General features: G+C 47.5%; 1 protein-coding gene across 2 annotated transcripts in view; it reads right to left on the bottom strand.

Moving 5' to 3' along the window:
• LOC142787008 (decapping and exoribonuclease protein-like) overlaps positions 1-26,910 on the bottom strand; it is a 123,003-nt gene extending 96,093 nt beyond the window's left edge. For both annotated transcript variants that reach the window (XM_075884625.1, XM_075884626.1), the window contains exon 1: positions 26,376-26,910. In XM_075884625.1, coding sequence (XP_075740740.1) covers positions 26,376-26,767 — 392 coding nt within the window. In that variant the 5' untranslated portion in view covers positions 26,768-26,910. The remainder of the gene's footprint in view (positions 1-26,375) is intronic.
• Between the last annotated feature and the right edge of the window lie 727 nt (positions 26,911-27,637).

The raw sequence follows: 27,637 nt of genomic DNA, 5'->3' as shown, positions 1-27,637 counted from the left end.
GTTCCGTCCTTGGCCCCTTGTTATTTCTAATATATATCAACGACCTACCAACGAACTTAACTTATAACATGCGCATGTTTGCTGATGACTGCGTTTTGTACCGCACAGTAACGAATGTATCTGATTAAATTATCCTCCAAAGTGACGTTAACCAAGTGCAGCGTTAGTGTGAACGGTGGCAAATGGAACTTAATCCTAACAAATGTAAACTTGTGTCGTTTCAGCGTCGCCATAACCCACTCACCACTTTCTTCGTAATCTCTAACACTCCTGTTCAACTTGTGCAATCCTACAAATACCTTGGCCTAACTTGGGCTGAGCACATCCGGACTATCATCGCAGCTGCTAATCGTACTCTAGGCTTCCTAAAACGTCATCTGCGCAACGCACCCTGCCATGCAAAATTATTAGCATATCAGACCCTCGTAAGAAGCAAGCTTTAATATGCATCCTCAATTTGGAGCCCAGAACACGCGTATCTCATTACTGCACTCGAATCACTTCAAAACCGTGCTACTAGATTCATTCATTCCTCATATGCCTATCACATTAGCGTGTCATCTTTAAAAGAAGAAATTCGCCTGTCCTTTCTATCTTCCCGCCGCCGCATTGCCACCCTTTGCTTGTTTCATAAACTTTTTCATAGTCCACTTGCAATCGAACCTTACATTCCCCCCCCCCCCCATTTCGCAGGTCATATCGCATTGGCCATGTCTTTCAAGTTGCCCGTCAACGTTCCCGCACCGTTACTTTTGCTGCCTCATTTTTTCTTCGTGCAGCAAAAAACTGGAATGACCTCCCCCACCATCGTGCAGCAATCACCTGTCCATCAACATTTATGCATAGCGTCACAAGCCATTTTTCAAGCTAATTCATGGCTTTTTTGTACGTTTTGTGTAACCCCACCCCTTATGTAATGTCCCCCTGGGGACCTTTAGGGTAATAAAATGAAATGAAATGAAATGAAACATCCTCCCATTCCCGATCTTCCACAGCTTCACTACTTCTTCGATGTATGTCGTACATGTTTCTCCTGGAAGCTGTGCCCTCTGAGACAATGTCTGCTCCACGCGTTTCTTCTTTGCGTCCGAATCACCTAACCACATCTGCACTTCTTCAACAAAACGTTCCCAAGTCGTGAACATATCCTCGTGGTTCTCGTACGACATGAGGGCCATGTCAGTTAACGAGAATACAACATGATTGAGCTGTTCGTTCGAGTCCCAGCCATTGCTTCTGCTCACCCGCTTGTAGTTCTTGAGCCACACGTCGACGTTTTCTCCTGAGGTCCCGCCGAAGTTTGGTGGCACTCTGTAGTACGGCACGGAACCTATTGGAGTTGGCCTCGAAGCGTTGGATGGCTGCTCTTGGGCCATTACGATCGGCGAAGGTGGAAGTGCGGCGAGGCAGCGGCTACGACGAAGTCCTGAAAGTGAAGCTCCCGTCTTCAGGTTCGTCCTACCCAGCACCTCCACCAAATTATTACACAAGGTAAGGTAACTTAATGGGGTTTTTTAATGGGCCCTGAGTCCACGATCACAGCATACTGATGATGATTTCCACCGCCATGGCTCGTACCCACTCAGGGGAATCGCAGTGTAGCAACGTCATCTTCCTTCTCTACCCGCGCTTCCCTTGTTTTTCCTGGTAGTGATACTCCGTATGTATATATATATATATATATATATATATATATATATATATATATATATATATATATATATAGTGGCCGTTTGTTACATCATTCTCATCCATGCATGATCATAACTTGTCTATTTGTCCTCATGTCCATTTTGTGTCCTCATAATCATCATCGTCTGTATATTGGCTTTGCCCGTTCGTTTTGCGAGGTCTTTCCACAAATAAACGCTGTCGCAACCAAGACTACAAAGACTTCATACGTGGTCGAGGTGGATTTTCGGTCCTCTTGCCTCCCGCAGCCCGCTCTACCCCCTGGAGCTTCATTCAGGTCGCCGCTTGCGCCCATTGTCGGGCAGCATGTCTCAGACCGAGCCTGCCGGCGCTCAAGACATCAACCACGCACCGCCGCAAGCTGCCCCTCCTATTTACATACACGGACAACATCAGCGGGAACCCCCGCTCTTCGCTGGTATTCGAGGAGACGACGAAGAAGACTGGCTTGATGACTACGACCGCGTAAGCGCCGCTAATCGGTGGGACGAGGCCGCCAAACTGCATTACGTCCCTTTTCATCTGATAGGAGTCGCGACGGCATAGTATTTTAACCACATCATTGTTTTACCCGACTGGGCTACCTTCCAGAAGCAGCTGCGACAAGTCTTTAGGACACCAGCCATTCGATTTGCCGTCGCGAAGAGTACACTAGATACTCACCGACATCCCGGTGAATCGTACACTTCATACATCGAGGATGTCCTCGCACTGTGCCGGCGTGTGAGTCAATCCATGCCGCAATGGGGCAAAGCGCGCCGCATAATGAAAGGCATTAGGCCTGTTGTCCTAAATGCCCTCGCTGTGCAAAACCCAGCTACCATCGTTGATGTCGCGACGACATGCCAGCGCGTTGATGCGCTGGACTCCGTTTGTCTCCAACCGGACATTGGCGACCCCCACTCCACGTCTCATGGCCATCCGCGTGACCTAATCCGGACATTATACGCGAAAAATTGCGGTCTATGGGCTTCACACCTCCTACAACGCGTCCTACACAGTCTTCGGGGGTGCCCTTGCGTGGCATAATCAGGGAGCAACTTACATCTCTGACAGGCTCTGCGCCCTTTCAGCCACCTGTTTCTCGCCCCATATCCACCTACCCTGAAGTTGCTGCCGTACCTTTCAGCGACCTACACGCGACATTGCCGCTGCCATCCTACGCGTCGGTTGCTGCCGCTCCCGCGGTTAACTACCGTTCAATGTCCCCTGACTCTCCTTCGGCCCACCTGACCGCGCTATCTCCATGAACCCCGAACGCTTTCTACTCCCCATCCTGGCGCTCGTCCGGCCCTGTCTGCAACTACTGTGGCTATCGCGGCCACATATCTCGTTTCTGCCGAAAGCGCCAGCAAGATGAGGGTCGGAACGACATGCGCGAACGGGATTTGTACACTTGGGCCTCTTATCAAGGTCGGCGTTATTTGTCTCCCCCGCACTGGTCTCCATCTACTTCGGCATCGATTGCATCGCGGAACAGCCGAAACACGAGACGCCGCTCACTTTCTCCCTTTCACCGTTCCACTTCTCCACTTCGGCCCGCATCATTCTCCTCTGATAATAATTCGAAAAACTAAGTGATACAGTTTGTGGAGGAAAAACTGCTTTTGAAATGAGAACTGAAATTCCTCCATCAGACCCATGTAACATGGTTTCTGTGGAAGTGGAAGGAGTGCGAGTCGATGCTTTGGTGTCTGTTACACGTGCTGATTTGAGTGAACATTTAAAGAAATTGATGACACCTTACGATGTTCCCTTGTTAGTTGCTGCCCAGGCGAACATCATTCGCCCTTCCTCGTTTCCTACAGGGCGTGTTTTCATCGTCGGAATCCGCCATCATGCCCAGTTTGCTGTCCTGTCCCGCTGCTCTGATCAACTAATTTTAGGGTGGGATTTCCTATCATGTGCTTCCGCGGCTATTTGTTGTGGACAACGCGTCGTTCACCTTACTGACACCGACTACATGCTCAACGACGACAATCAGAAGCCACTTCGTCTGCTCGCTACGAAAGACACCGACCTGCCACCACTACCAGAGCAAATTGTCAGCATTACGTCCAATGACATCTATCACGGTGATGTATTGCTCTCCCCGTCACCACTTTGCATTCGTAAAGGCATAGTTTTTCCGTCCGGTGTCGTTCGTTTTTGCAATGGCTCTGCACTTGTCACCTCTGTAAACTCTACACCGGAGAAGATCTCACTGCCACAGGGCACTACTGTGGCCCGTGTTGCCGACTTCAAGCCTGTTGTCATGCCACTTCAGGTCATCGCATCCAAAGACCTTTCCCTCGGTGAGCATGTTTCTTCCTCCGTCTTTACGACCGCTATCAGCAGCGACTTGACAAATTCACAGGCGCAGCAGCTGCTCGCATTGTTACAGAAACACGCAAATTCTTTCGATATTTGCTCGGCTAAGCTGGGCCGCACTACTACTACGGCGCATCGAATTCAAAGAGTTGGGACAACTATCGTACACCGCCGACTCTACCGCGTGTCTCTAGCTGATAGAAAAATTATACACGGAGTAAAGAAAGGTAGGAGAGGCCCTGACGTCACTCGTTGTGAAGCCGGGATGAAGCCGGAAGTCGGCCATATCGACTAGGCAAATTCTCTTCGCTTGTTTACATCCAAATTTAAAGCAGAAGGCACGACTCTCTCTCCGGCTCGGAAAGCACGTGAGCTGCGCAGCGCGCGTGTCGTGACGATCCGAAACTAATGGAACGGGGCTCATCACTCTGAGCCTGCGGGACACCTTCAGTGAAATCGCTTCGTCCGAGTAATAACAGGAAGTAACAGCTCACCCACAACGAAGAAACTACGAGATAACGCGCGCTAGATGCACTGACAACGGCGAGTGCTTTCACGTCATTAATTCAGCAACTGTACAGGAGACACGATCGGTCGTGCGCCTTCAACGGTTGCATTCCGCCACGCGGCCGACGCAGCATCTTGCCACTGCGTCCGTGTTCCACGTGAAACTCACCGGCGTCAGCATTCTGCGACCGCGGTGTCTTTGAGCACGGTGCTTGTGACAGTTGAACGCTGTTGCTGTTACGTTGAGATTACATGCAATGCTGGTGGAGAGTGTACCAAGCGGAACAGAAAAGGTGTTTTAATACGCACATGCAAGTTGTTACTGTACACACACAACACGAATCTACGTATGTGCACATGGTCCTCATGGTATCTTGCTGGGCTCAACAGCGTCGTCCATTGTCACAAGCAGGAGCATTGCTCTACCGTCACTGACCTGCAAGGCGTTCGTCGTCATTCAGCTTCGTCATGGTGCCCAACGCTATTTCGCTGAACACGAACTGCTTCATCCGCGTCATCCGCCAAACGACACATAGATATGCACTTGTTCTACGCACTGTTGAAACCCCATGATGGACAAAGGAATTTGTAAGCGCTGCTAAGAGTAATGTAACTGCCAGGAGAACACTGCGTAACCAATAACGCGGCGCAGAGCACAGATATTGTCCGCCACGGCTCAGCACGAGACCTGGGGAGGCACACATTCCGCCGCCAGCCGCGGCCGCTCACTGCTAGACCAGCTCCACTGCGCAACACGTAACCATAGCAACGCCGCCATTATGCCTAGTGAATATGACCGCCATTTATGTCATTTCCGCCACACTTTTCACGCCCCGCGCTGGCTGGGCATGCCCTCTACTACCTTTCCTTCCTCCGTGAAAATTATAGAATAAAACGTTGCTGACATGCTTAAACGGGAAGTCATCCGTCCCTCATCTAGCCCTTGGTCGTCTGCTATTGTTTTGTTCCATAAAAAGAATGGCTCTGTGTATTTTTGCGTGGACTACCGGGTGCTCAATAAGATCACACGCAAGGATGTACCCTATGCCACGCATTGACGACGCCCTTGACTCCCTACAAGGCGCGGAATTCTTTTAAAGAACCGGCTTGCGTTCTGGGTACTAAAAGATTCCCATGCATGAAGACGATAAGGAGAAAACGGCGTTCGCAACCACCGACGGGCTATACGAATTCCACGTGATGCCTTTCGGGCTCTGCAATGCACCCGCGACTTTCGAGCGCATGATAGACACCGTGCTGCGTGGCCTGAAATAAAAAAGTTGCCTATGCTACCTGGACGACATTATTAGCTTTTCGTCAACGTTTCCTGAGCACCTAAAACGAGTGAATCAAGTTCTGACGTGCTTTGTCGGCGCTGGGCTCTAAATAAACACTAAGAAATGCGATTTCGCTAGCATACATATCAAGGTCTCAGGACACGTCGTTAGCAAAGATGGCATTCGGCCCGGCCCTGACAATATTTCTGCAGTCCTTCACTTTCCGCGTCCCGAAAGACCAAAGGAGCTCCCCAGTTTCCTTGGCCTCACCTCCTATTTTCGCCGGTTTATCCAGAGCTTCGCCTCTATTGCTGCTTCATTACACCAGCTACTTGCTTCCAACGTCTTTTGGTGGTCTCAAGAATGTCAAACGACATTCGACCTGTTGAAGTGCGCCCCCACCTCTGAATCTCTGCTCTGCCACTTTGACGAAGCCGCACCGACTATCCCCATACCGACGCTAGCGGCCTTGGTATAGGAGCCCTTCTTCTACAACGCGACAAGTCTTTCCTAGAGAAAGCTGTTGCATATGTCAGTTGCGTACTCACCCCTGCCGAAAATAACTACACGATAACTGTGCAAGAGTGTTTGGCTGTGGCTTGGTCGGTGCAGAAGTTCCATCCACATCTCTACAGCCGTCACTTCATAACTCTTACGGACCACCATGCCTTATGCTGGCTTTCTACACAGAAGAACTTGTCCGGACGCTTGAGTCGGTGGATACTACGCTTGCAGGAGTACGACTTTGACATAACTTACAACTCAGGTAGAAACATCAAGACGCCAACGCTTTATCTAGTTGCCCGCTTCAAACTAACTATATCAGCGTTGGTGAAATCTCAACCGCTACATCAACCAAAGTTCATACGCTCGCATCAAAAGGGCAACCCTTTTCGGACGACGAGCCAACATTTATCTCCCACCAGCGGCCTGATTCATACTGCAGACGCATGACGGACCACCTTTCGGGAGGTTCTAATTCACAAAACGCGTGACTTTGTTGTCAACTCCTGCACTTTAAGCTGGACAATTGAGTTTTCTACCGCCACATTTACCACCCTGACGGTCAGCGCTGGGTTCCCATACTGCTACGCTCTCTATGACTTCAAGTGCTCGAAGCCTTCCACGACGATATGACTGCTGGTCATCTTGGTTTAAAATAAAAAAAACTCTCGAACCGCATTCGATGCTGTCATTACTGACCGGCCTTTCTTCTGGCGTAGCGCAGTACGTCGGTTCCTTTTACCCATGCCAACGTCGTAAACAACCGACTTCTCCACCAGCTGGACCTCTACAGCCACTTCCGCGCCCTTCAATGCCGTTCGAGGTTGTATGTGTCTGATATTATGGGCCTCTCTCCATCACATCTCCTGGCAAATGATGGATAGTGACCCCCTTGGACCACCTGACACGCTACGCAGAGACGTTCCTGTTATTACAGGCTCAGCTGTGGAAATTGCAGACTTTATTCTTCCCGCCATAATCCTTCGTCATAGGGATCCTCGTCTACTGCTTAGTGACCGTAGCAAACTGTTTCTGTCACAAATGATAAATGGAGTACTGCGCGCTTCTGCAACTACTCACAAGACAGCTTCAAGCTACCAACCAAAGACAAATGATCCGACAGAAACATTTCATCGAACCCTTGCTGAAATGATAGCCGTTTACGTTCAACACGACCGCAAAAACTGGGATACTCTTTTACCATTCCTGATCTTCACCTACAACACCGCCATTCAGCGAACAACTTGCTACTCAACGTTTTACCTCGTGTACGGACGCACCCCGACTACCTTTCTCGACGTCTCTTTTTTTAACAGCCAATGTAATTCATGTCAGTCTTCTTGCGAAGAATACATTTCCCGCCTGGCCCAGTCTCGCCATCAGGCTCGCATCAATACTGAAGCGAGACAGCACGAGCGGAAGATCATCGATGACACATCCCATCACATTGTGTCTTTCCAACCTGGTGACGAGGTGCTCTTTTTGACGCCTATTCGCACTCCTGGACTCTGTGACAAATTCCAACCTCACTTCGGCGGGCCATACATAGTTTTAGAACAGACTTCGCCGGTCAAATATTGTGTGACACCACTTGTCGCCCCAACAGACCGCCTTTACCGCAGCACCAATATTGTCCACGTTTCTCACATGAAACCTTTCACGCGACATTCCCCGTCTAGGGTGCCGCAGGGCGCGGGTTCGAATCCCGGCTGCGGCGGCTGCATTTCCGATGGAGGCGGAAATGTTGTAGGCCCGTGTGCTCAGATTTGGGTGCACGTTAAAGAACCCCAGGTGGTCTAAATTTCCGGAGTCCTCCACTAAGGCGTCTCTCATAATCATATAGTGGTTTTGGGACGTTAAACCCCACATATCAATCAATCAATCCCGTCTAGGGTGGCCAAGGTGCCCACTTTCAAGTGGAGGAAATCAGTACGGGCACTAGTTAGTTACATCGTTCTCATCCCCCTGCTTGATCATAATCACCATCAACCGCTTGTTTCTTTGTCCTCATGTCCACTATGTGTCAACATCATCGTCATCGTCTGTGTACTGGCTCTGTCCGTTCGGTTTGCGAGGTCTTTCCTCTAATAAACGCAAACGCAACCAAGACTACCAAGACTTCTTACCATATATATATATATATATATATATATATATATATATATATATATATATATATATTGGGGAAAGAGGTGTATACTTAAGGGCTCGTTTTTCCGTGTTACCACACAATAATAATGAGATATAACAGTCAATAACGTCAAGGAAAGTATAGGAGAAGATATTAGACCAAATTTAATTGTACATGTGAAGAAATGTGGGTGAAAAGACACCTTGAACCGAACCTGCCATTATATATATATATATGTATATATATATATATATATATATGTTTGTGTGTGTGTGTGTATAAATATATATATATAGAAGAATAACTTCGGTTGCCGCAAGGTTATAAATATGAAAGTAGATGCGCTTTCACATAACAACTGTTTATTGTGCCGACGTTTCGACGGGAACCCCGTCTTTTTCAAGGCATAATACTATTTACACATGTTCCGTGTCTTCTTATATCCTGTCGAGACAGAAGGGGAGGTGTCAAAAGAGAGAGAGAAAAAAAAGAAACAGCGAAACGGGAGGACAAACATTAAAAAAAAATATGGAAAATCAAGGAGAAGAAGCAAGACCGACACGGCGTAATTAGAAAGGGGCAGCATTTCAACAGAAGGCCCGTGTACATGGACGCGACGGGGGCGGGGTGAGTTGAGTGGCGGGTTCAACTTACCTCGACGCGCCCGAGTTTATATGAACTCGCACGGACAAGTTGAGGTGAGCGGTGATCGCAGCGACGCTTTGCGTCGAGGCGAGCCGAAGGCCCGTCTTCCGGTACCGGTTTCCGCTCCTCCAAGCCTGCGCTCTTGCCGCTGTGGGCTGCGGTTGTTTACGCAGTTGTCGCTCCGCCACCGCGATGGCTGTCTCGGTATTTTTTCTCAGTTTGCACCAGCTGTACTTTATGCTTGTGTTGGTGTCTTACACAACACTGCACAACGCGATGGCAGCAGTGGTTCTGTTGCGGCATAGCGCTCGCCGCAGGCGTATCCGCAGCCTGACGCACCGTCCCCTGTTCACCCCTGGCTGGCCTCTCCAGGAATTCGCCGTGATGCTGTGGAAAATCCTTTGAAGCCCTACACGCGAGTCATTTTTTGCAATAGTTGTGGCTTGTCGCTAATACGAATTAAGCGGCGCCCTGAACATCGTTGAAAATTTTAAATCGAAAACAATAAGTAGTTTTTAAATGAAAATGACTCAAGACCTTCATCAATTATTGGAACAAAGTGTACAGTTCCACCACAATTAAGTGCACCGTGTTCCTCTTGCCTCATACGCTCATCCTGTTTGGCTAGCTAATATGATTTATGTGGCTTTTGGACTGGACAGTGAGATCCTCACACGATGAATTTTTAATCTGAGGGCTTGTAATTTCAATTGTAATGCAATATACATTTTTGAGTAAAATTTCTATCGGCTTACGTAAAAATTCATACGGCCGCATACCATTTTGCCGTAATTTTACACCTCTATTTCGATTGTGCCTCGTTTATGCTTAAAAATGAAAGTAATTTGCTATTTTTTTATATTTTCTTGCAGGATTGGAGCAAATCACTCAGTTTTTTCTCGTTGACTAAAGCTAGCAACGTCGTTATTTCATCATCTGTCCACATGGTGCGTGGAGCCCGCGAGGATGTCATCGTGCCTAGCGCGCGCGTACCGGCCGACAGAGAAAGAGCAACGTCGGAGTGATGGGGAAGCGGAGACCGCGACGGCCGGGAGAGGACACGAGCCGTCAACTCAGCGCGACCGGTTATACATGCCCGTTCTGAGCGCGGCGAGTTGGGTGAACCTACCCCCTGTCTCCGGGTCGACGGGACTCGCCGCGACGACTCTCCGCCCCGACGCGTCCGCTTATACATGGGGAGGGGGAGTCCAGAAAACCTGTTTATTTCGACTCAACGCGCCCTCGTCGGGTCAATGTAAACGGGCCTAGAGTAAAGCAGAGGTAGATAAGCAATGTCATCATTTTCAACAATACCTCCCCCGCACCCACTCTTCCCCAAGTGGGCAGGGAGCCGCTGTTCTTGTATTTCACCTTTCCGTGTAGTCCGCTGGCGGCTCGTTCCTCTTTGAAGTGTATGACAAGTTAATGGGGAGGGCTTAAGCGCTTTGAGTGCGTGCTGGTGGTGTCGGGAGGAGCGAAAAAGCCGGTGAATGAGGCACCGCCATCGATATTCATTATATGCGTTGGCTCCTTGTCAGTGAAGGAACAGAATTTGCGTTAAAAATTAAAGAAGGAAAAAAAAAGAACAGGGGGGGAGGGGGGAGACTGCACGACATCCGAGACAGCCACCACACAGTTGCGGCTCACTGGGAAGACATGCGCGCATGTATGAAAAAGTTAACGAAACCACCTAGCTGTCAGCTCCTTGTCAGTGAAGGAACAGAATGTGCGTTGAAACTTAAAGAAGAGAAAGAAAAAAAAAAGAAAAAAAAGGGGGGAGCCGCACGACATCCGGGACCACTTATCTGTGCGTTCCGGCTGTGCTTGATGAGGCAAATCATTTCTATGTTGACAGATGCATAGGCCAAAAGCTTTGTTAGCGGGTAATATTATTGTCGTAATGAAACCGGACTGATTAGAGAGAAGCGTTTGCGTCTTTTAGCGGTCGTAACGCAGACAGAGTGCCTGGGTGTTCATTTATTCTGTATTTTATCGTGTTAAATTTGTAGATAAAATAAGATTCCCGTTGTTCCCGTTCTCTGATTGTTCGAAAGTTGTTTTCTAGTAGTGTAACCCTGATGTCATCAAAGCTGTGGTCTTTCAATGTGCAGTGTTTTGAAAGTGGAAGGCCTGGCAGAGATCGTACATGTGCCCGATGGTTGTTGAATCTAATTCTAAACGCAGTGTCTGTCTGGCCCACGTATAGCTTGTTACATACCCCACATTCCAGGAGGTATATGACGTTGTCTGAGTCACAGTCTAGTGCACCTCTTATCCTGTGCTTAAAATCTGAGTGGGTGCTTTTCGCCACTGTCGTTGTCTGCATATGTTTGCATACCCTGCATCTGCTTTTTCCGCAAGGGTGACACCCAATTTGAGGTTTCACACCTATCTTGGAATTTATTAAATGATCCTTTATATTTTTCGGCCTTCTGTATACAACACAAGGAGGAGAAGTGAAAATTTTGGATAGTCGCACCCTCTGTATCAATATGTTAAAGTGTTTTCTTAGGACATTGTTTATGTTCGGTGGGTTGCTCGTGAAAGTTAATAGCAAGTTTTTGTTGCAGTGTTGGTAGGCGTTTCTCTGGTGGTTGAGAAGAATCTGGCGGTCCAGATTTTCAGCTTTTTTGATGGCGTCATCGATGATAGCTGGCGGGTATTCTTGATTAAGGAGTACTTCGCGCATATGTGTGCTGTTTTTGTGGAAGTCCTCGGTGCGGGAGCAGATTCGTCGAAATCTGTGTGCTTGGGAATAGGGAATGCTGGTCTTGCAATGTCGCGGGTGGCAGCTTTTGAAGTGCAGGTATTGTTGCCTGTCTGTAGGTTTTCTGTATACGTTAGTTACCAACGCACCATCGTCAACTCGAATGAGTACATCAAGAAAGTTTATTTCAGTGTTAGAGTAGGTGTGTGTAAAATAAATGCTGGGGTGTACCTGGTTGAATGCCTGTATGAATTTGAGGAGCTCGTTTTCCGAATGTGTCCAAATTATGAATATATCATCTAGGTACCGTTTATAGAGTAATGGTTTGATATTACAAGATGAAAGAAAATTGGACTCTATGTGGTGCATGAATATGTTAGCGTAGTTTGGGGCCATTCTTGTTCCCATTGCAGTACCGCTGATTTGAAGATAGTACTAGTTGTTAAATTCAAAGCTGTTCAAATCGAGTACAAGTCTTGTGAAGATTTCAATTACTTTTTTGCTTGGATAAGCGACAGGGTTGTGTGTGCCATACGATTCAACAAGCGCCCTTTCACAATCGTCATGTGGGATATTTGTGTAGAGTGAGCTAACATCCAATGTTACGAGAAATGCACCATCTGGAATTTTCACGTCTGCTATTTCCCGAAGGAAGTGGTTTGTGTCTCGCAAGAAGGACTCATGTGTGGGTGGTATGTCTTTTATTAAAGAATCAATATAACTGGAAATGGGTTTCGTTAACGTTCCCGTGCCTGATATAATGGGTCTGCCAGGGTTATTCTCTTTATGAATCTTCGGCAGCATGTAAAAACGACCAGGCGCTGAATGTACCGTAATAAGTGCCTTTTTAAGCTTTGAATTAATGGCGCCTTCACGTGTGAGATTCTCTAGGATTGTTACAATGATCTTTTTGTGCTCCGTGGTATGGTCAAAGTAGAGGTGTTTGTAGAATTGTTTGTTATTTAGTTGTCGCTTGCCTCGACTTACGGCAGCCATACATCAACAACTGGCTGGAACACGCGCCACAACCAGAGGCGGGGGCGTACGAGCTTCGGGAGACGCCATCCTACTCCCAAGCACTGCGGCGTGACTCTTCCGATGCCACCTGTCGAGGCGGCAAAGAGAAGAATATGAACCCAGCAGCCCCAGAAACAGCTGCTGCCCCTTCTCCAGGCCAGCATACCCCGTCGGGACCCCCCTCACCGAGTGCACAACTGCCATGAAGCTTGCCACGGCTGTCGTCGACGCCTACAACACACACCCCGGAAACGATGACGAAGGGTAATCCGGGCCAACAACAACGGCCAGCTGTACCAAAATCAACAGCAACGAGTGGCCAGAATAAACCACCCGCAAGAAAAAATCAGCAGCCAACATCATCAACGAACAAGCAGCAACCACCAGCAGCCAACAGCAGGCGTCTACAGGCCAGCTCGTCACGGGAGGCACAACGGGATGGAGCTCCAACCCAAACCAGGAACGACCTCCGGGCACCTTGCGGCTCTATTCGCCGCGTCTGTGCAAAGTGACATACTGGCTGTGCGAGTGGGCAAACTCCGTCCGTTTCAGATGAACTGGGCCATAGAACGGGTCCAAATTTTCTTAAACTTAGAAAAGTGGTTGACAAAAGAATACGGCACGAACTTCACGTGCGAAGCCTCGAGCAATATGTACTGGCGGGTACGGCTCCGAAGGGGCTGTGCTTGTCGCTAACACCATCGATGCATAACTTCGCCGAAGGGGAAATGAAACGGTGGAACGAAATTCTTCATCACGCCACACAAGAGCTAACGAAGGTCACCATCGAACACTATAGAAAGACTCTAAACGCACTGACAGACGAGGAGCGGTATTTAAGAAACAAGTTTTCTCTTTCGAAGTGGGAAACTAAAGAACTAGACGTATTTGAGCACAAAAAAAACGGAGGAAATTGAAAAACTTAAGAGGAAGAAATTCGCGCGGGACAATGTGTCACAAGCTATACCCACTGCTGCTTACGGAAGAAATACCAAATCATCTCACGTTCAAAAAAATTTGCCACCACACCCCAAAAAAGAGCCAAACGTTATTAACCTTTCCGACAAAGAACTAGGCAAAGAAAAATTGAGTATACTATCACGCGGACTTACATTCTGCCCTGGCAACGGAAGGTATGATGAATTCACGCTCCTAAAAGACCTAGACAACTTCGCACGAAATTTACGATTGGAGGAATAACTCTTTGATAAACCCGAAAAAGATAACGCACTTTTTCGTGGGGTAATCGGACAACAATAGACCCCACACGCCAACAGAGATCGACATCTGGATATCTATATAGACGCGGTTCAAAAAGATGTTATACATGCGTACAAAGTGCACAAACCAAGCATGAATAACATATCAAAAAGAGAAAAAGAGGCACTACTCACGTTGAGCAACTGCGAAGATCTCGTCATTAAACCAGCAGACAAACGAGGCGCGATTGTTGTTCTGAATAGATCGGACTACATTGAGGAAGGCAAGCGACAACTAAATAACAAACAATTCTACAAACACCTCGACTTTGACCCTACCACGGAGCACAAAAAGATCATTGTAACAACCCTAGAGAATCTCACACTTGAAGGCGCCATTAATTCAAAGCTTAAAAAGGCACTTATTACGGTACATTCGGCGCCTGGTCGTTTTTACATGCTGCCAAAGATTCATAAAGAGAATAACCCTGGCAGACCCATTATATCAGGCACGGGAACGTTAACGGAACCCATTTCCAGTTATATTGATTCTTTAATAAAAGACATACCACCCACACATGGGTCCTTTTTGCGAGACACAAACCACTTCCTTCGGGAAATAGCAGACGTGAAAATTCCAGACGGTGCATTTCTCGTAACATTGGATGTTAGCTCACTCTACACAAATATCCCACATGACGATGTTGTAAGGGCGCTTGTTGAATCGTATGGCACACACAACGCTGTCGCTTATCCAAGCAAAAAAGTAATTGAAATCTTCACAAGACTTGCACTCGATTTGAACAGCTTTGAATTTAACAACCAGTACTATCTTCAAATCAGCGGTACGGCAATGGGTACAAGAATGGCCCCAAACTACGCTACATATTCATGCACCACATAGAGTCCAATTTTCTTTCATCTTGTAGTATCAAACCATTACTCTATAAACGGTACCTAGATGATATATTCATAATTTGGACACATTCGGAAAACGAGCTCCTCAAATTCATACAGGCATTCAACCAGGTACACCCCAGCATTTATTTTACACACACCTACTCTAACACTGAAATAAACTTTCTTGATGTACTCATTCGAGTTGACGATGGTGCGTTGGTAACTAACGTATACAGAAAACCTACAGACAGGCAACAATACCTGCACTTCAAAAGCTGCCACCCGCGACATTGCAAGACCAGCATTCCCTATTCCCAAGCACACAGATTTCGACGAATCTGCTCCCGCACTGAGGAATTCCACAAAAACAGCACACATATGCGCGAAGTACTCCTTAATCAAGAATACCCGCCAGCTATCATCGATGACGCCATCAAAAAAGCTGAAAATCTGGACCGCCAGATTCTTCTCAACCACCAGAGAAACGCCGACCAACACCGCAACAAAAACTTGCTATTAACTTTCACGAGCAACCCACCGAACATAAACAAGGTCCTAAGAAAACACTTTAACATATTGGAACAGAGCGTGCGACTATCCAAAATTTTCACTTCTCCTCCTTGTGTTGTATACAGAAGGCCGAAAAATATAAAGGATCAGTTAATAAATTCCAAGATAGGTGTGAAACCTCAAATTGGGTGTCACCCTTGCGGAAAAAGCAGATGCAGGGTATGCGAACACATGCAGACAATGACAGTGGCGAAAAGCGCCCACTCGGATTTTAAGTACAAGATAAGAGGTGCACTAGACCATGACTCAGACAACGTCATATACCTCCTGGAATGTGGGGTATGTAACAAGCAATACGTGGGCCAGACAGACACTCCATTTAGAATTAGATTCAACAACCATCGGGCACATGTACGATCTCTGCCAGGCCTTCCACTTTCAAAACACTGCACATTAAAAGACCACAGCTTTGATGACATCAGGGTTACACTACTAGAAAACAACTTTCGAACAATCAGAGAACGGGAACAACGGGAATCTTATTTTATCTACAAATTTAACACAATAAAATACGGAATAAATGAACACCCAGGCACTCTGTCTGCGTTACGACCGCTAAAAGACGCAAACGCTTCTCTCTAATCAGTCCGGTTTCATTACGACAATAATATTACCCGCAAACAAAGCTTTTGGCCTATGCATCTGTCAACATAGAAATGATTTGCCTCATCAAGCACAGCCGGAACGCACAGATAAGTGGTCCCGGATGTCGTGCGGCTCCCCCCTTTTTTTTTCTTTTTTTTTCTTTCTCTTCTTTAAGTTTCAACACACATTCTGTTCCTTCACTGACAAGGAGCTGACAGCTAGGTGGTTTCGTTAACTTTTTCATACATGCGCGCATGTCTTCCCAGTGAGCCGCAACTGTGTGGTGACTGTCTCGGATGTCGTGCAGTCTCCCCCCCCCCCTGTTCTCTTTTTTTTCCTTCTGTAATTTTTAACGCACATTCTGTTCCTTCACTGACAAGGAGCCAATGCATATAATGAATATCGAAGGCGGTGCCTCATTCACCGGCTTTTTCGCTCATCCCGCCGCCACCTGCACGCACTCAAAGCGCTTAAGCCCTCCCCATTAACTTGTCATACACTTCAAAGAGGAACGAGCTGCCAGCGGACTACACGGAAAGGTGAAATACAAGAACGGCGGCACCCTGCCCACTTGGGGAAGAGTGGGTGCGGGGGAGGTATTGTTGACAATGATGACATTGCTTATCTACCTCTGCTTTACTCTGTTGAAATGCTGCCCCTTTCTAATTATGCCGTGTCGGTCTTGCTTCTTCTCCTAGATTTTCTATATTTTATTTAATGTTTGTCCTCCCGTTTCACTGTTTCTTTTTTTTCTCTCTTTTGACACCTCCCCTCCTGTCTCTACAGGATATAAGAAGACATGGAACATGTGTAAATAGTATTATGCCTTGAAAAAGACGGGGTTCCCGAGGAAACGTCGGCACAATAAACAGTTATGTGAAAACGCATCTACTTTCATATTTATATATATATATATATCATTAAGATCTAACAGACAGTAATGCCAAGGAATATACAAGGGAAGTTATAAAAACCAATGAAATGTGAATAAGAAGAAAGAAAAGTGGATGAAAGAATAACCAGCCGTGAGCAGTAATCGAACCTACGACCTTCGAAAAACGCGTTCGATGCTCTAACCACTGAGCTATCACAGCGCCCTTCCCTCCATCCACTTTTTTGGGTTTATATGTGAATTTAGAAGTAGGAGTGACAGTCAGCGCCATCTATAAGCCAAACGACGAGTGTGAAAACACTCTTATGCGCATGTTTGGCGTCACGTAGCACGTGAAATTATTATGAGCGGGCAGCTGATTAATTGTCCCTCTTATACAACCTAAACACACAGAGTCTGCCAGTACACACTGTAAAGGTCGACGAAGGAAGGAAGGTCGCGGAGGATACGAGAACAAAACAGGGGTTTAAGGGACTATTTACACATATTTACAGAAAAGAAGGGATAGTGGTTTCCCAAACCACGAGCGTCGTGGTTAAAGGATACATAGTTCAGAGCGACGTCCAGCACTCTGCGGCGTCGTTTTATGCCCTGTCGGGCTCCTCCTCTCCCGAGTCGAACACCAATCACGCACACACAGGTAAGGGGGGCGAGCATGCCCGGTCCACGTGAACACTGCACTGTGGTGGCACCAGCAGGGCTCTTCCTCGTCGTGTGTGTGCCGTTTGTCGAGAGTTCCCACGATCCTGGCCGCCTACTTCAAAGGGTCCACCGCACAGCTCGCCCAATTAGCGGGGCGATCTGCGGTGTCCGTCACGGTCTCTTTCAGGAAGACGCCGTCCCTGTTGCCCTCTTTCATCGTGGCGTCGCGGCGCCACGACGTCTCCTCCTCAGGCCAGAAGGGACAATGCCTGGCGGGCATAGGCAGTCGGCCGGTCGGCTACTTGACTGAGGATTAAAGAAGCGCCGCTCCGCCGTCAACTCTGTCGCTGGTCACGCCAGCTTTCCCGTTGCCCGATGAGTCGCCGAGTCCATTAGTCACCGCTTCTGCTTGAAGGGACGACAAAAGGGTCCGCATTTGAAGGACGGGAACTCGCCTTTGCTTGCTGCTTGATCTGGATAATTGCTCAAATCTTCGACGGCGTCTGTCAGACTGGGCGCCGAAGGGATTAAGAGCCTCACTAGTGGATCTGCTTACGCACAAAGGCGTCTGCTCAGATGAATCTCCAGGCCAAACCTAACAACACCAAGTCTGTCGTACTGGCAGACATGGTGTGTTTAGGTTGTATAAGAGGGACAATTATTCAGCTGCCCGCTCATAATAATTTCACGTGCTACGTGACGCCAAACATGCGCATAAGAGTGTTTTCACACTCGTTGTTTGGCTTATGGATGGCGCTGACTATCACTCCTACTTCTAAATTCACATATAAACCCAAAAAAGTGGACGGAGGGAAGGCCGCTGTGATAGCTCAGTGGTTAGAGCATCGAACGCGTTATTCGAAGGTTGTAGGTTCGATTCCTGCTCACGGCTGGTTATTTTTTCATCCACTTTTCTTTCTTCTTATTCACATTCCATTGGTTCTACTAACTTCCCCTGTACATTCCTTGGCATTACTGTCTGTTAGATCTCATTATTATTGTGTTAAAACACGGAAAAACGAGCCCTTAGGTGTACACTTCTTTCCCTCATTTCATTGAACGAGGGTCTCGTACTGGCAGACTTGGTGTGTTTAGGTTGTATAAGAGGGACAATTAATCAGCTGCCCGCTCATAATAAGTTCACGTGCTACGTGACGCCAAACATGCGCATAAGAGTGTTTTCACACTCGTCGTTTGGCTTATAGATGGCGCTGACTGTCACTCCTACTTCTAAATTCACATATAAACCCAAAAAAGTGGATGGAGGGAAGGCCGCTGTGATAGCTCAGTGGTTAGAGCATCGAACGCGTTATTCTAAGGTCGTAGGTTCAATTCCAGCTCACGGCTGGTTATTTTTTCATCCACTTTTCTTTCTTCTTATTCACATTCCATTGGTTCTACTAACTTCCCCTGTACATTCCTTGGCATTACTGTCTGTTAGATCTCATTAATATTGTGATAAAACACGGAAAAACGAGCCCTGAGGTGTACACTTCTTTCCCTTATTTCATTGAACGAGGGTCTTGTACTGGCAGACTTGATGTGTTTAGGTTGTATAAGAGGGACAATTAATCAGCTGCCCGCTCATAATAATTTCACGTGCTACGTGACGCCAAACATGCGCATAAGAGTGTTTTCACACTCGTCGTTTGGCTTATGGATGGCGCTGACTGTCACTCCTACTTCTAAATTCACATATAAACCCAAAAAAGTGGATGGAGGGAAGGCCGCTGTGATAGCTCAGTGGTTAGAGCATCGAACGCGTTACTCGAAGGTCGTAAGTTCGATTCCTGCTCACGGCTGGTTATTTTTTCATCCACTTTTCTTTCTTCTTTCTTCTTATTCACATTCCATTGGTTCTAATAACTTCCCCTGTACATTCCTTGGCAACACTGTCTGTTAGATCTCATTAATATTGCGTTAAAACACGGAAAAACGAGCCCTTACGTATACACTTCTTTCCTTTATTATATATATATATATATATATATATATATATATATATATATATATATATATAGTGTGGGCATTTGTTACTTACATCGTCATCATCCCTGCATTATCACAATCACCATCATCAGCTTGTCACTTTGTCCTCATTGCCACACTCTGGGTCATCATCATCGTCATCGTCTGTGTACCGGCTCTGCCCTTTCGTTTTTCGAGGTCTTTCCTCAAATGAACGCCGACGCAGCTAAGACTACCAAGACTTCATACGTGGTGGAGGTGCTGGGTACTGGCAGATCCCCATGCATAAAGACGATAGGGAGAAAACGGCATTCGCAACTCCCGACGGGCTATATAAGTTCAACGTGATGCCTTTCGGGCTCTGCAACGCACCCGCGACTTTTGAGCGCATGATATATATATATATATATATATATATATATATATATATATATATATATATATATATTATTGAATGTCGCAGGTGCGGTTCCTGCTCACGGCAAGTTATCTTTCACCCACTTTTCTTCCTTCACAGTTACATTACCATTCGATCTAATAACTTCCCCTATACTTGGCATTATTGTCTTTTAGATCTCATTATATTGCGTGAAGAACCAATGTGATGTAAATATGAAGAAAAGTGGGAGAAAAATTAACTCCGTGAGTAGGAATCGAACCTACGGCCTTCGAATGAACGAACGCACAGACAGATGTATTGACGGACGCACGGATGAACGTGCGGACGCACAAACAGACGCACGCATGGACGGGCGGATGGACGCACAGACGGTCCCACAGACGGACGGAAGCAAGAACGAATGGACGGACGGATGCTTCGCTCCACTCTTCATTATTCACCCTGCGGATATGCTGTCTTTTTTTTTTTCACACATCATGCCGCGTCACCAAGCGCCACGACCAGGACGCTACGCTTCCCTTAGCTGTGTCAGCACAAGACATATCGTTCGGACTCGTGTACACATGAAGAATAAACGTGCCAAGGCTGCATATTTGGGGTACATCGGATATGCTACAGCTATATATGCCTGGAAGGCTGCTTTATTGCAGCAGTTGGAGCGAATGAAGCGCGACTCGCGAGTACCTGAATATGGGGCCCCACCCGACGAGCCACCGTCGCCTGCAGGGCTGCACCTATATTAAGCACAAACGACCAACATTATAAATAATGAATGTTTGTTGTACCTCAGCTCGAGAGCGCAGTATAAAAATAAGCAGACATCTCTCACTGCACGCTGATCACTCATGGTAGATACAGAGAGAGAACGCATCCCCACTTATGCAACGCGCGGATAATTCAGTTAATTACGTCGCACACACACTCGCGAACAAGTTCATCGCACACGCACTCGCGAAACGCCTCGCCAATGTAGCTCACGCACTCGCAAAATGCACCGCGGACAACACCAAACCCTCAAAGAAGCCACAACTACAGGAGACATTTCTCTGCCAATTTTGGCGGCAGTGTGGCAACAGCGACCCCAAAATCTGCCAACTGGGGTATGAGACGCCAAACAGAACCTTGCTGGTCGTTTCGCCGCACACGAACTCGCGAAAGGCACGGCGGAAGACGCGTTGCTGAATCCCTTCCTCTGAGACATGATCTCTTACTTTTACAGCTGCACACACAGCAAGAGAACGTGCCCCGACTTCTGCAACGCGCATTGCATGTTCATTTCGGTAATTAAAACGGCCACCGTCGCTCACGCACTCGCGAAAGGCACCGTGGACGACACCGCACGCACACGAAGAAACCACAACTACAGGGACATATTTCTTTGGCAAATCTGGCGGCAGTCTGGCAGGAACCACCCCAATGTCCGGCAACTGGGGTATGCAACGCCAAAGGGAGCCTTGCCAAATCTATGGTGGCTAGAATTGGGAGGTGACGCCAACGGGAGCTCGGAGCCGCTCCTTCGTTTCGAGCAGCGCGGCGGTGGCGCTGTCGGCGGAATGGTGATGCTAGTTACGCGCGCGCGCCTTGAGCTCGCGGACCTTTCAAAGATGCTGTTGCTGAAGCATGATTCAGATAAATTGGCAATTCAGATAACTCACTGTGACGATGGCTGATAGAACGCCATTTCAAGCATTAAAAGAAATTGGCTGCCGCTGCAAGACTTCTGTGACGTTGAATCTGCGCAAATTAAAGCTTTCGTTCGCATATCCCTGCAGTGTTTTGGAGTGCAAGGCGACGGCGTTTTTTTAAAAAAAATATTACCAAAGTTCTGGGCGAGGAAAATAAAACAAATATTTATTGCACATCATATTATTAGGAAGATCTATTGCACATCATGGAATACAGGGTAAAATAAAATAAAATGAAAAATACGCACATTTACATACGCTCGGGAGTAGTTAAAAACATTGAAACATTGCACACAGACAGCGCATCGCTTGGCACTAAGTAATAAGAGGCATACAATCACTTTCCACTCGGCAAAAAAAAAATCAATAGAGCTTAAAGTTACAATATCAAACTCAGAGCACGCGTCTAAGCTTCAGCAATTTCATTCTTTCCTGCTTAGCGTTTCGTTTGCTGTTCTGGGCTTTGACATGAAAGTGGAGCCTAGTAAGAACATAAAACTTGATAATTTTGTTTGTGAGGGACATACTGTGGTCAGGGCAGCCAACAAGTGTAAGCTTTCTTAACTGCAAGAAGGAAACCAAGTCCATGATGCTGTCAGGTTTGACTTCTGTAACACTGAAGCAGTGGGTAAAAGTGTTCTCGAGAGTGGTCACGAGTTCATTGAGCTTGACTGATGGGTACAGCAGGCCTCCTCGGTCAACAGCAGCCGTGAGGGATGCTGCAGCTGGAGATGGATCGTTCTCGCCTTGTAGGAGCTGCTGGCTGCACTCTGCACATTTGGTGCTTGCAACGCTTTTTCTTGCCACATATCCAGCCATGTAGAATATGAGTCTGGCATCGCTGCTTTGCACGACCATGTCTGCATGCTCGGTGCCGTGGCCGTATTCATTGAGCACTTCATGTGCTTCGGCAAGGTTTCCTACGTCAAGAAGCTCGTCTAATTTCCTCCGAGGAGTGAGGTCCTTTCCGTTGTCAGATCCCAGCAGACTTCTCAGCAGTCCTGAGGACACATTGCTTCCTTTCGGTGGTTTTGCCAAATTCTGGAAGCTCAAAGTGTTGACCGAGATTAGGAACTGGGAGGCAGTCGGATGATCATTGCATCCAGACATTTGTCGGACGATTCCAAACAGCCTCTCCAGGGGGTCCTGACTCAAGCGGCATGTCATCATATAGCTGAAGTTCAACTTCATCGTCAGGTAGCGGAGAAGGTGTAGCGTGCTTGATAAGGTAACACGAAGCCCCTCGGCTGTACTGCGGCTTAGGAAACCTCCGGAGCCAGCAGCTGTTTCCCAATCGTCCAGGTAAGTCAAGAAGTTTTGAATGCACTTCTCGTGCATCCCTCCAGGCTTAAGTGCACCCGAACTGCACCTTGAAGTCATGGCCTCAATGAGCCTTCTCATTCTTTCCACAAAGCTGACTGTCGCCGCTGTGCTCCCATGCTTTTCTTCGATGGTTGCATTGTACAAGAAAAGGCCTCTGAGGACTTCTTCACTGTAAAGCCGCACTGCATAATTTACCCTCATTTTCTCAAAGCCATTGGGATGCACAACCGATTTGCTAATATGAGGCATGGCTTTGAGAGTCGTGTCATGCTGTTCATCAAGCTTCCGGGCACAGTCAATAGGGTCAACACTGGCATGGCCTTCTGGCAGTTTCACGCCCGTTCGAACAAAGGTGTTCCTCACACATTTAAGAAGGTGTGGGAAGTCCGAGATGAAGTGCAGAAAACGTTCTGGGTCTGTAGGGTGCTGCCTTCTACATACTGTGTTTTCTTTCCTGCCGTGTATGCCGAATGAGTGCCACATGCTTCTGTTCCACGCAGCTCCATCAGTGGTGATAAAGTCTACGTGCAGACCGGCGTTTTCGCTCATGACTACTGCTTCGAGGATTATTTTGCCTAACGTCTCGGACTTCACATTGCTGCGTGATGCGAACACACAAATAATCTGGTGCCACGTGCCTGTAAAAGGCACGAACAATACTACAAGGCCATGGTCACATGCTACGGAGCGCTCACTCTCTGGTGTGAACTTCCCAAGGTCCACAAAACCTTCGATGGTGCCATCGGTTCCCAAGCTCAAGTGTTCAGATAGCTTAATCTCAACAATTAACAGCCCACCATGGCGCTGGAACAAGTCCATAGATTTTGTTTTTTCCGCCACAGCAGCAAACACTTTTTCGCTCAGGCCGAATCCACTCCTGTAACGCTTGAGACATCGACGTAGTGATGTTCGAGAAGGCAACGTCATGATGTTGTTTTTGCGTATATGCTCATAGAAGCGTGGGCTTTTCATGGACATAATAAGGCACTCTAGAGCCCATTCACTTTCATACTTCATCCCTTTCGTGGATTTTCTTTTAGCCGCAGCAAAGCACGCCTTGACTTGTTGCTGCTGCTTAATGGGTAGGGCCTTCACCGCTTCTTCAAATGCTGTAGAATCATTCCGTGCATTCTTTCCTTTCATTTGTTTGATGAGTGATTTAGCCTGCAGGACACTCAGGCGACTTCTTTTCGCTTGCGCTGTTCGCAGCTTAAGCCTGTATGAAAGCTTTTGGGACTGGGCCACATTTTTGCCTTTTCTTCGCCTGTAGGACTCACGATTCAGGAGTAGTCTTCTGAGGTGCTTGCATTGTGGGCAGGCTTTTTCTGGCGTTGGAGCAACCCCACGGCAAGATGGGCTGAAGGTTCTGCCATCAAAATTCTTCTCCTTGTACTTTAAATTCACTCCAAATTCACCAGTTTTACCAAACCCTCTGCATGGTATCATGGAGTCGACGTCGCGAAGCAACTCTTCTGCCATTTCGATGTCGGTAATGTCAAGGGTCTTTATTTTTGTGGCTTGCACAAAAGCTGTCGCTTGAAGTTTGTTTTCATCTGATGTCATTAGCACATACTTGTCAATAGTCAACTTGTCACCATCTAGTGCGCAAACTGTAAACACCGTGGCGTTGTCGGCTCCAGCAATTAGATGTCGAGCCCAGTAAGCGCTGGGAAGACCACACTTGCGGACGTCGGGAATTGCGGGCACATTCGGAACAGGTATTTGGTTACTGTCGCTTTCTGTGCTGTACGAGCCAGCTGTCTCCTCGCAAGCAGACGTGCTTGGTTCCTGACGCCGAATTTTCGATGGTAGGCCGCAAGTGGATGTTCTTGACGTCCTTTTCTTCGGCACTTTCTTTGAAAGATACGCAGGAACATTTGGGAATATGGTTGGCACCGCGTCAGATTTCAGCACCGGTTTCCCTCGGGGAATCTGAACAGTTTCGCCGTTTATCACATGCGTGTAAAAACGCTCAATAAACTGCTCGTCGAAATGAAGCTCACATAGCGCCGACTTCACGTCCAACGACTTGTCGGCACGGGGTACGGCTCGTTGCCAGGCTTCGAAGAGGGCAGGGTCTTTGGGAACAGAGAAAAGAGAAGCACGCTGACCTTGCTCCCTCGATGACACATAGCCGCTCGTGCAGCCAGGAGCAAAGCAGTGGCGTTGCCTCGCTTTCGTAGTGCTGGAGTTCATCCTAAGGTCGGCACTCACACTGTCATGTCAGCAACTAAATACATTTTGCCATAAGCGAGACATCAACGCGGAAAACTGCACACACCCAGACACGCTTCCAGAGGCGAACCAGCGAACCCAGCGGCGAGTCGACGAGAGAGCGCGGAGCGCGCGCTTCGCCCGCATCACTATGCCGACAGGAGCGCCGTGGTGGCCGTCGCGGCGGCGCTTGAAAACGAGGATCGCGCGCGCTCGGCGAATATGCGGGCGCTGGCGTCACCTCCCAATTCTAGCCACCATACCAAATCCTCGACATCAAGACGGTTTCTTTGAACACCACTACTGAAAGTTTTCTGAGGAATTCTCTCTGCCGAACGACTTTGATAACACTAACAACGCGCAACTCACCACACACAACAACAACAAGGCATCACTCATCTAGGCGCGGAGAACAATTCACTCTGACACCCGGCAAGAAGCGAATCGCTTGAAGTGTGCTGCCATCTATCATAGAACCTAAAAATCAAGCAGCGCAGCATTAGCCAAAGTTTGGAAGAGCAAATCGCGACCTTGCGCTACATACCGAGAACAATGAATGTTATGTGATTTATGCACTACGAAATCACTGGTGAATGCTATAGACACGTAAAACAAGGTAATTTTCGGATCCAAAGATCAGACAATAATACTTAACTATCCAAAATGGCTTCGAAAATCTGGAAAAACTGATATGTGCACTCTGCGGGCTATATGATCGAACGTGCGAGTTGCCTTGTGTAATCACGAAAGCTTCCAGTCACGCAAGAACGAATTGAATTTATCGTGTCACGGCTGGTCCAGCATATTTACTGACGCAGGAATAGTAAAACGTGGTTTGTGTTCGTTTCCTGCTAACGCGTTAACACGGAGGCTAGCACAGCCGAACAAAGGAACGTTTGCTACTGATCATCCTAGACAGGACGCTCCTAAATATCGCCAGGCGGCGCGACAGTCTATGAACATTGCGAATACGGGGTGACTGGTATGTACCATACGTGTCTGGAGGAGGTGGTGTGACGTCGTACGCGACGGGATTTACACGTTGTTCATGTTACGACGAGAATGTCAAAATCACCAAACCCTTTTACCTTCCCATACTGATTTTGGTCTACCGCAAGTGATGATAGATAGATAGAGGTAAGCAAAGTATTTCGTATGCAATGTTTGAATTAGTACTCATAATAACACCGTAGGAGAGCGCACTTACCGTTCCGACTGCCCTTCACTGGTCGAAAGTGTCACCGCCTTGTCTTTGTTGCGAACAATCCAGCGGAGTACACATTCTGCCGGTGTCAGGCTAATCCAATTGACGTGCGATGCTTTCGCGTATCCGTCGTTCAGGTTCCACATGGGACAAAACGGAATCTGCCTTCGCAGGTACCTCTTTGCACCGTCTCCATCCACGAACTTAAAGTCCTCACCGTCTTGAAGTAGAGAGTAGTGCCCAATTTCACGAGGCAGGGCGTATCTGGGTGTGACATCTCGACGCGACGAGAACACTTCACACACGGACATTGCCGCAACTTCTTCTCCAGCTGGATCGCCACAGAAAACGTGATAACGAGGGTCCATCGCAGTACTACTGCAACAACTTTCCATCTTGAAACTGCAGCTGACGCCGCTCCCTTCACCGAAGCGCGTGTTTAGAAAAAAATGTTTAACGATTTCGAGTACACCGAAGCACGTACACGAGGCGCATTCACGCAACTACCGAGCAAATCTCTGCGGGGCGGTATGACGGCAGAGATAACGCGCGTGGAGGTTCGGCACATGTATTCATGCGCGAAATAGTCCGGAGGATTGTGGAGCGTGTTTCGGTTTCTTTTTTTTTTCTCTGCGTTGCCTACTGGCTGTGCACCTATAAGGAAAGGCGCATTTTCATCGGTTTAAATAAAGTGGAATGGGTGTTTATAAGCCATTCCGCTGTTTCTATATAGAGTCAGTAAATCTACCGCAAATATTTTGAGGGAATAAATAAGCACATCTGTGCGATGTTCGCGATTATGCGGCGATTGAAGGGCCCTGCCTTTCGTACCAGTTCAGTGACAGTATACAACTCTTCTGAAAAATAGTATGAACATGTTGAGTTATTTTCGACAGTGCACTTGAGTACGTTTCCTTAATGGCCGCTCAAACTTTTGGCGGAGATGCAATGTTGTTGAACTTGGACGAATTGTCACGCCTTCACAGCGCGCTACGTGTTCGCTGATGCCGTATGGGGCGCTCTCATGGGCTGCCGAAATAACCATAATTTCACTCTACATTCACGTTCACGCCAGCGATGTCTCGCGGGCATGAACGATGCACATGTGCGCTCAACTTTAATGCACATTGCTATTACCACAAAAATAAAAGCTAGAGTGCCGTGTTTTCTGACTACTAGCAAAACCACGCATGTCATACGGTTTTCCCTCTTGCGCGTCACCTCACATGTGATGGATGACAATAGCATTATGCACTTTGTGTGAT

Source organism: Rhipicephalus microplus, unplaced genomic scaffold, assembly GCF_043290135.1.
Source record: "Rhipicephalus microplus isolate Deutch F79 unplaced genomic scaffold, USDA_Rmic scaffold_41, whole genome shotgun sequence".
Classification (NCBI taxonomy): domain Eukaryota; kingdom Metazoa; phylum Arthropoda; class Arachnida; order Ixodida; family Ixodidae; genus Rhipicephalus; species Rhipicephalus microplus.
The sequence above is the reverse complement of the archived record's forward strand: the minus strand, read 5'-3'. Positions and strand labels throughout refer to the sequence as shown.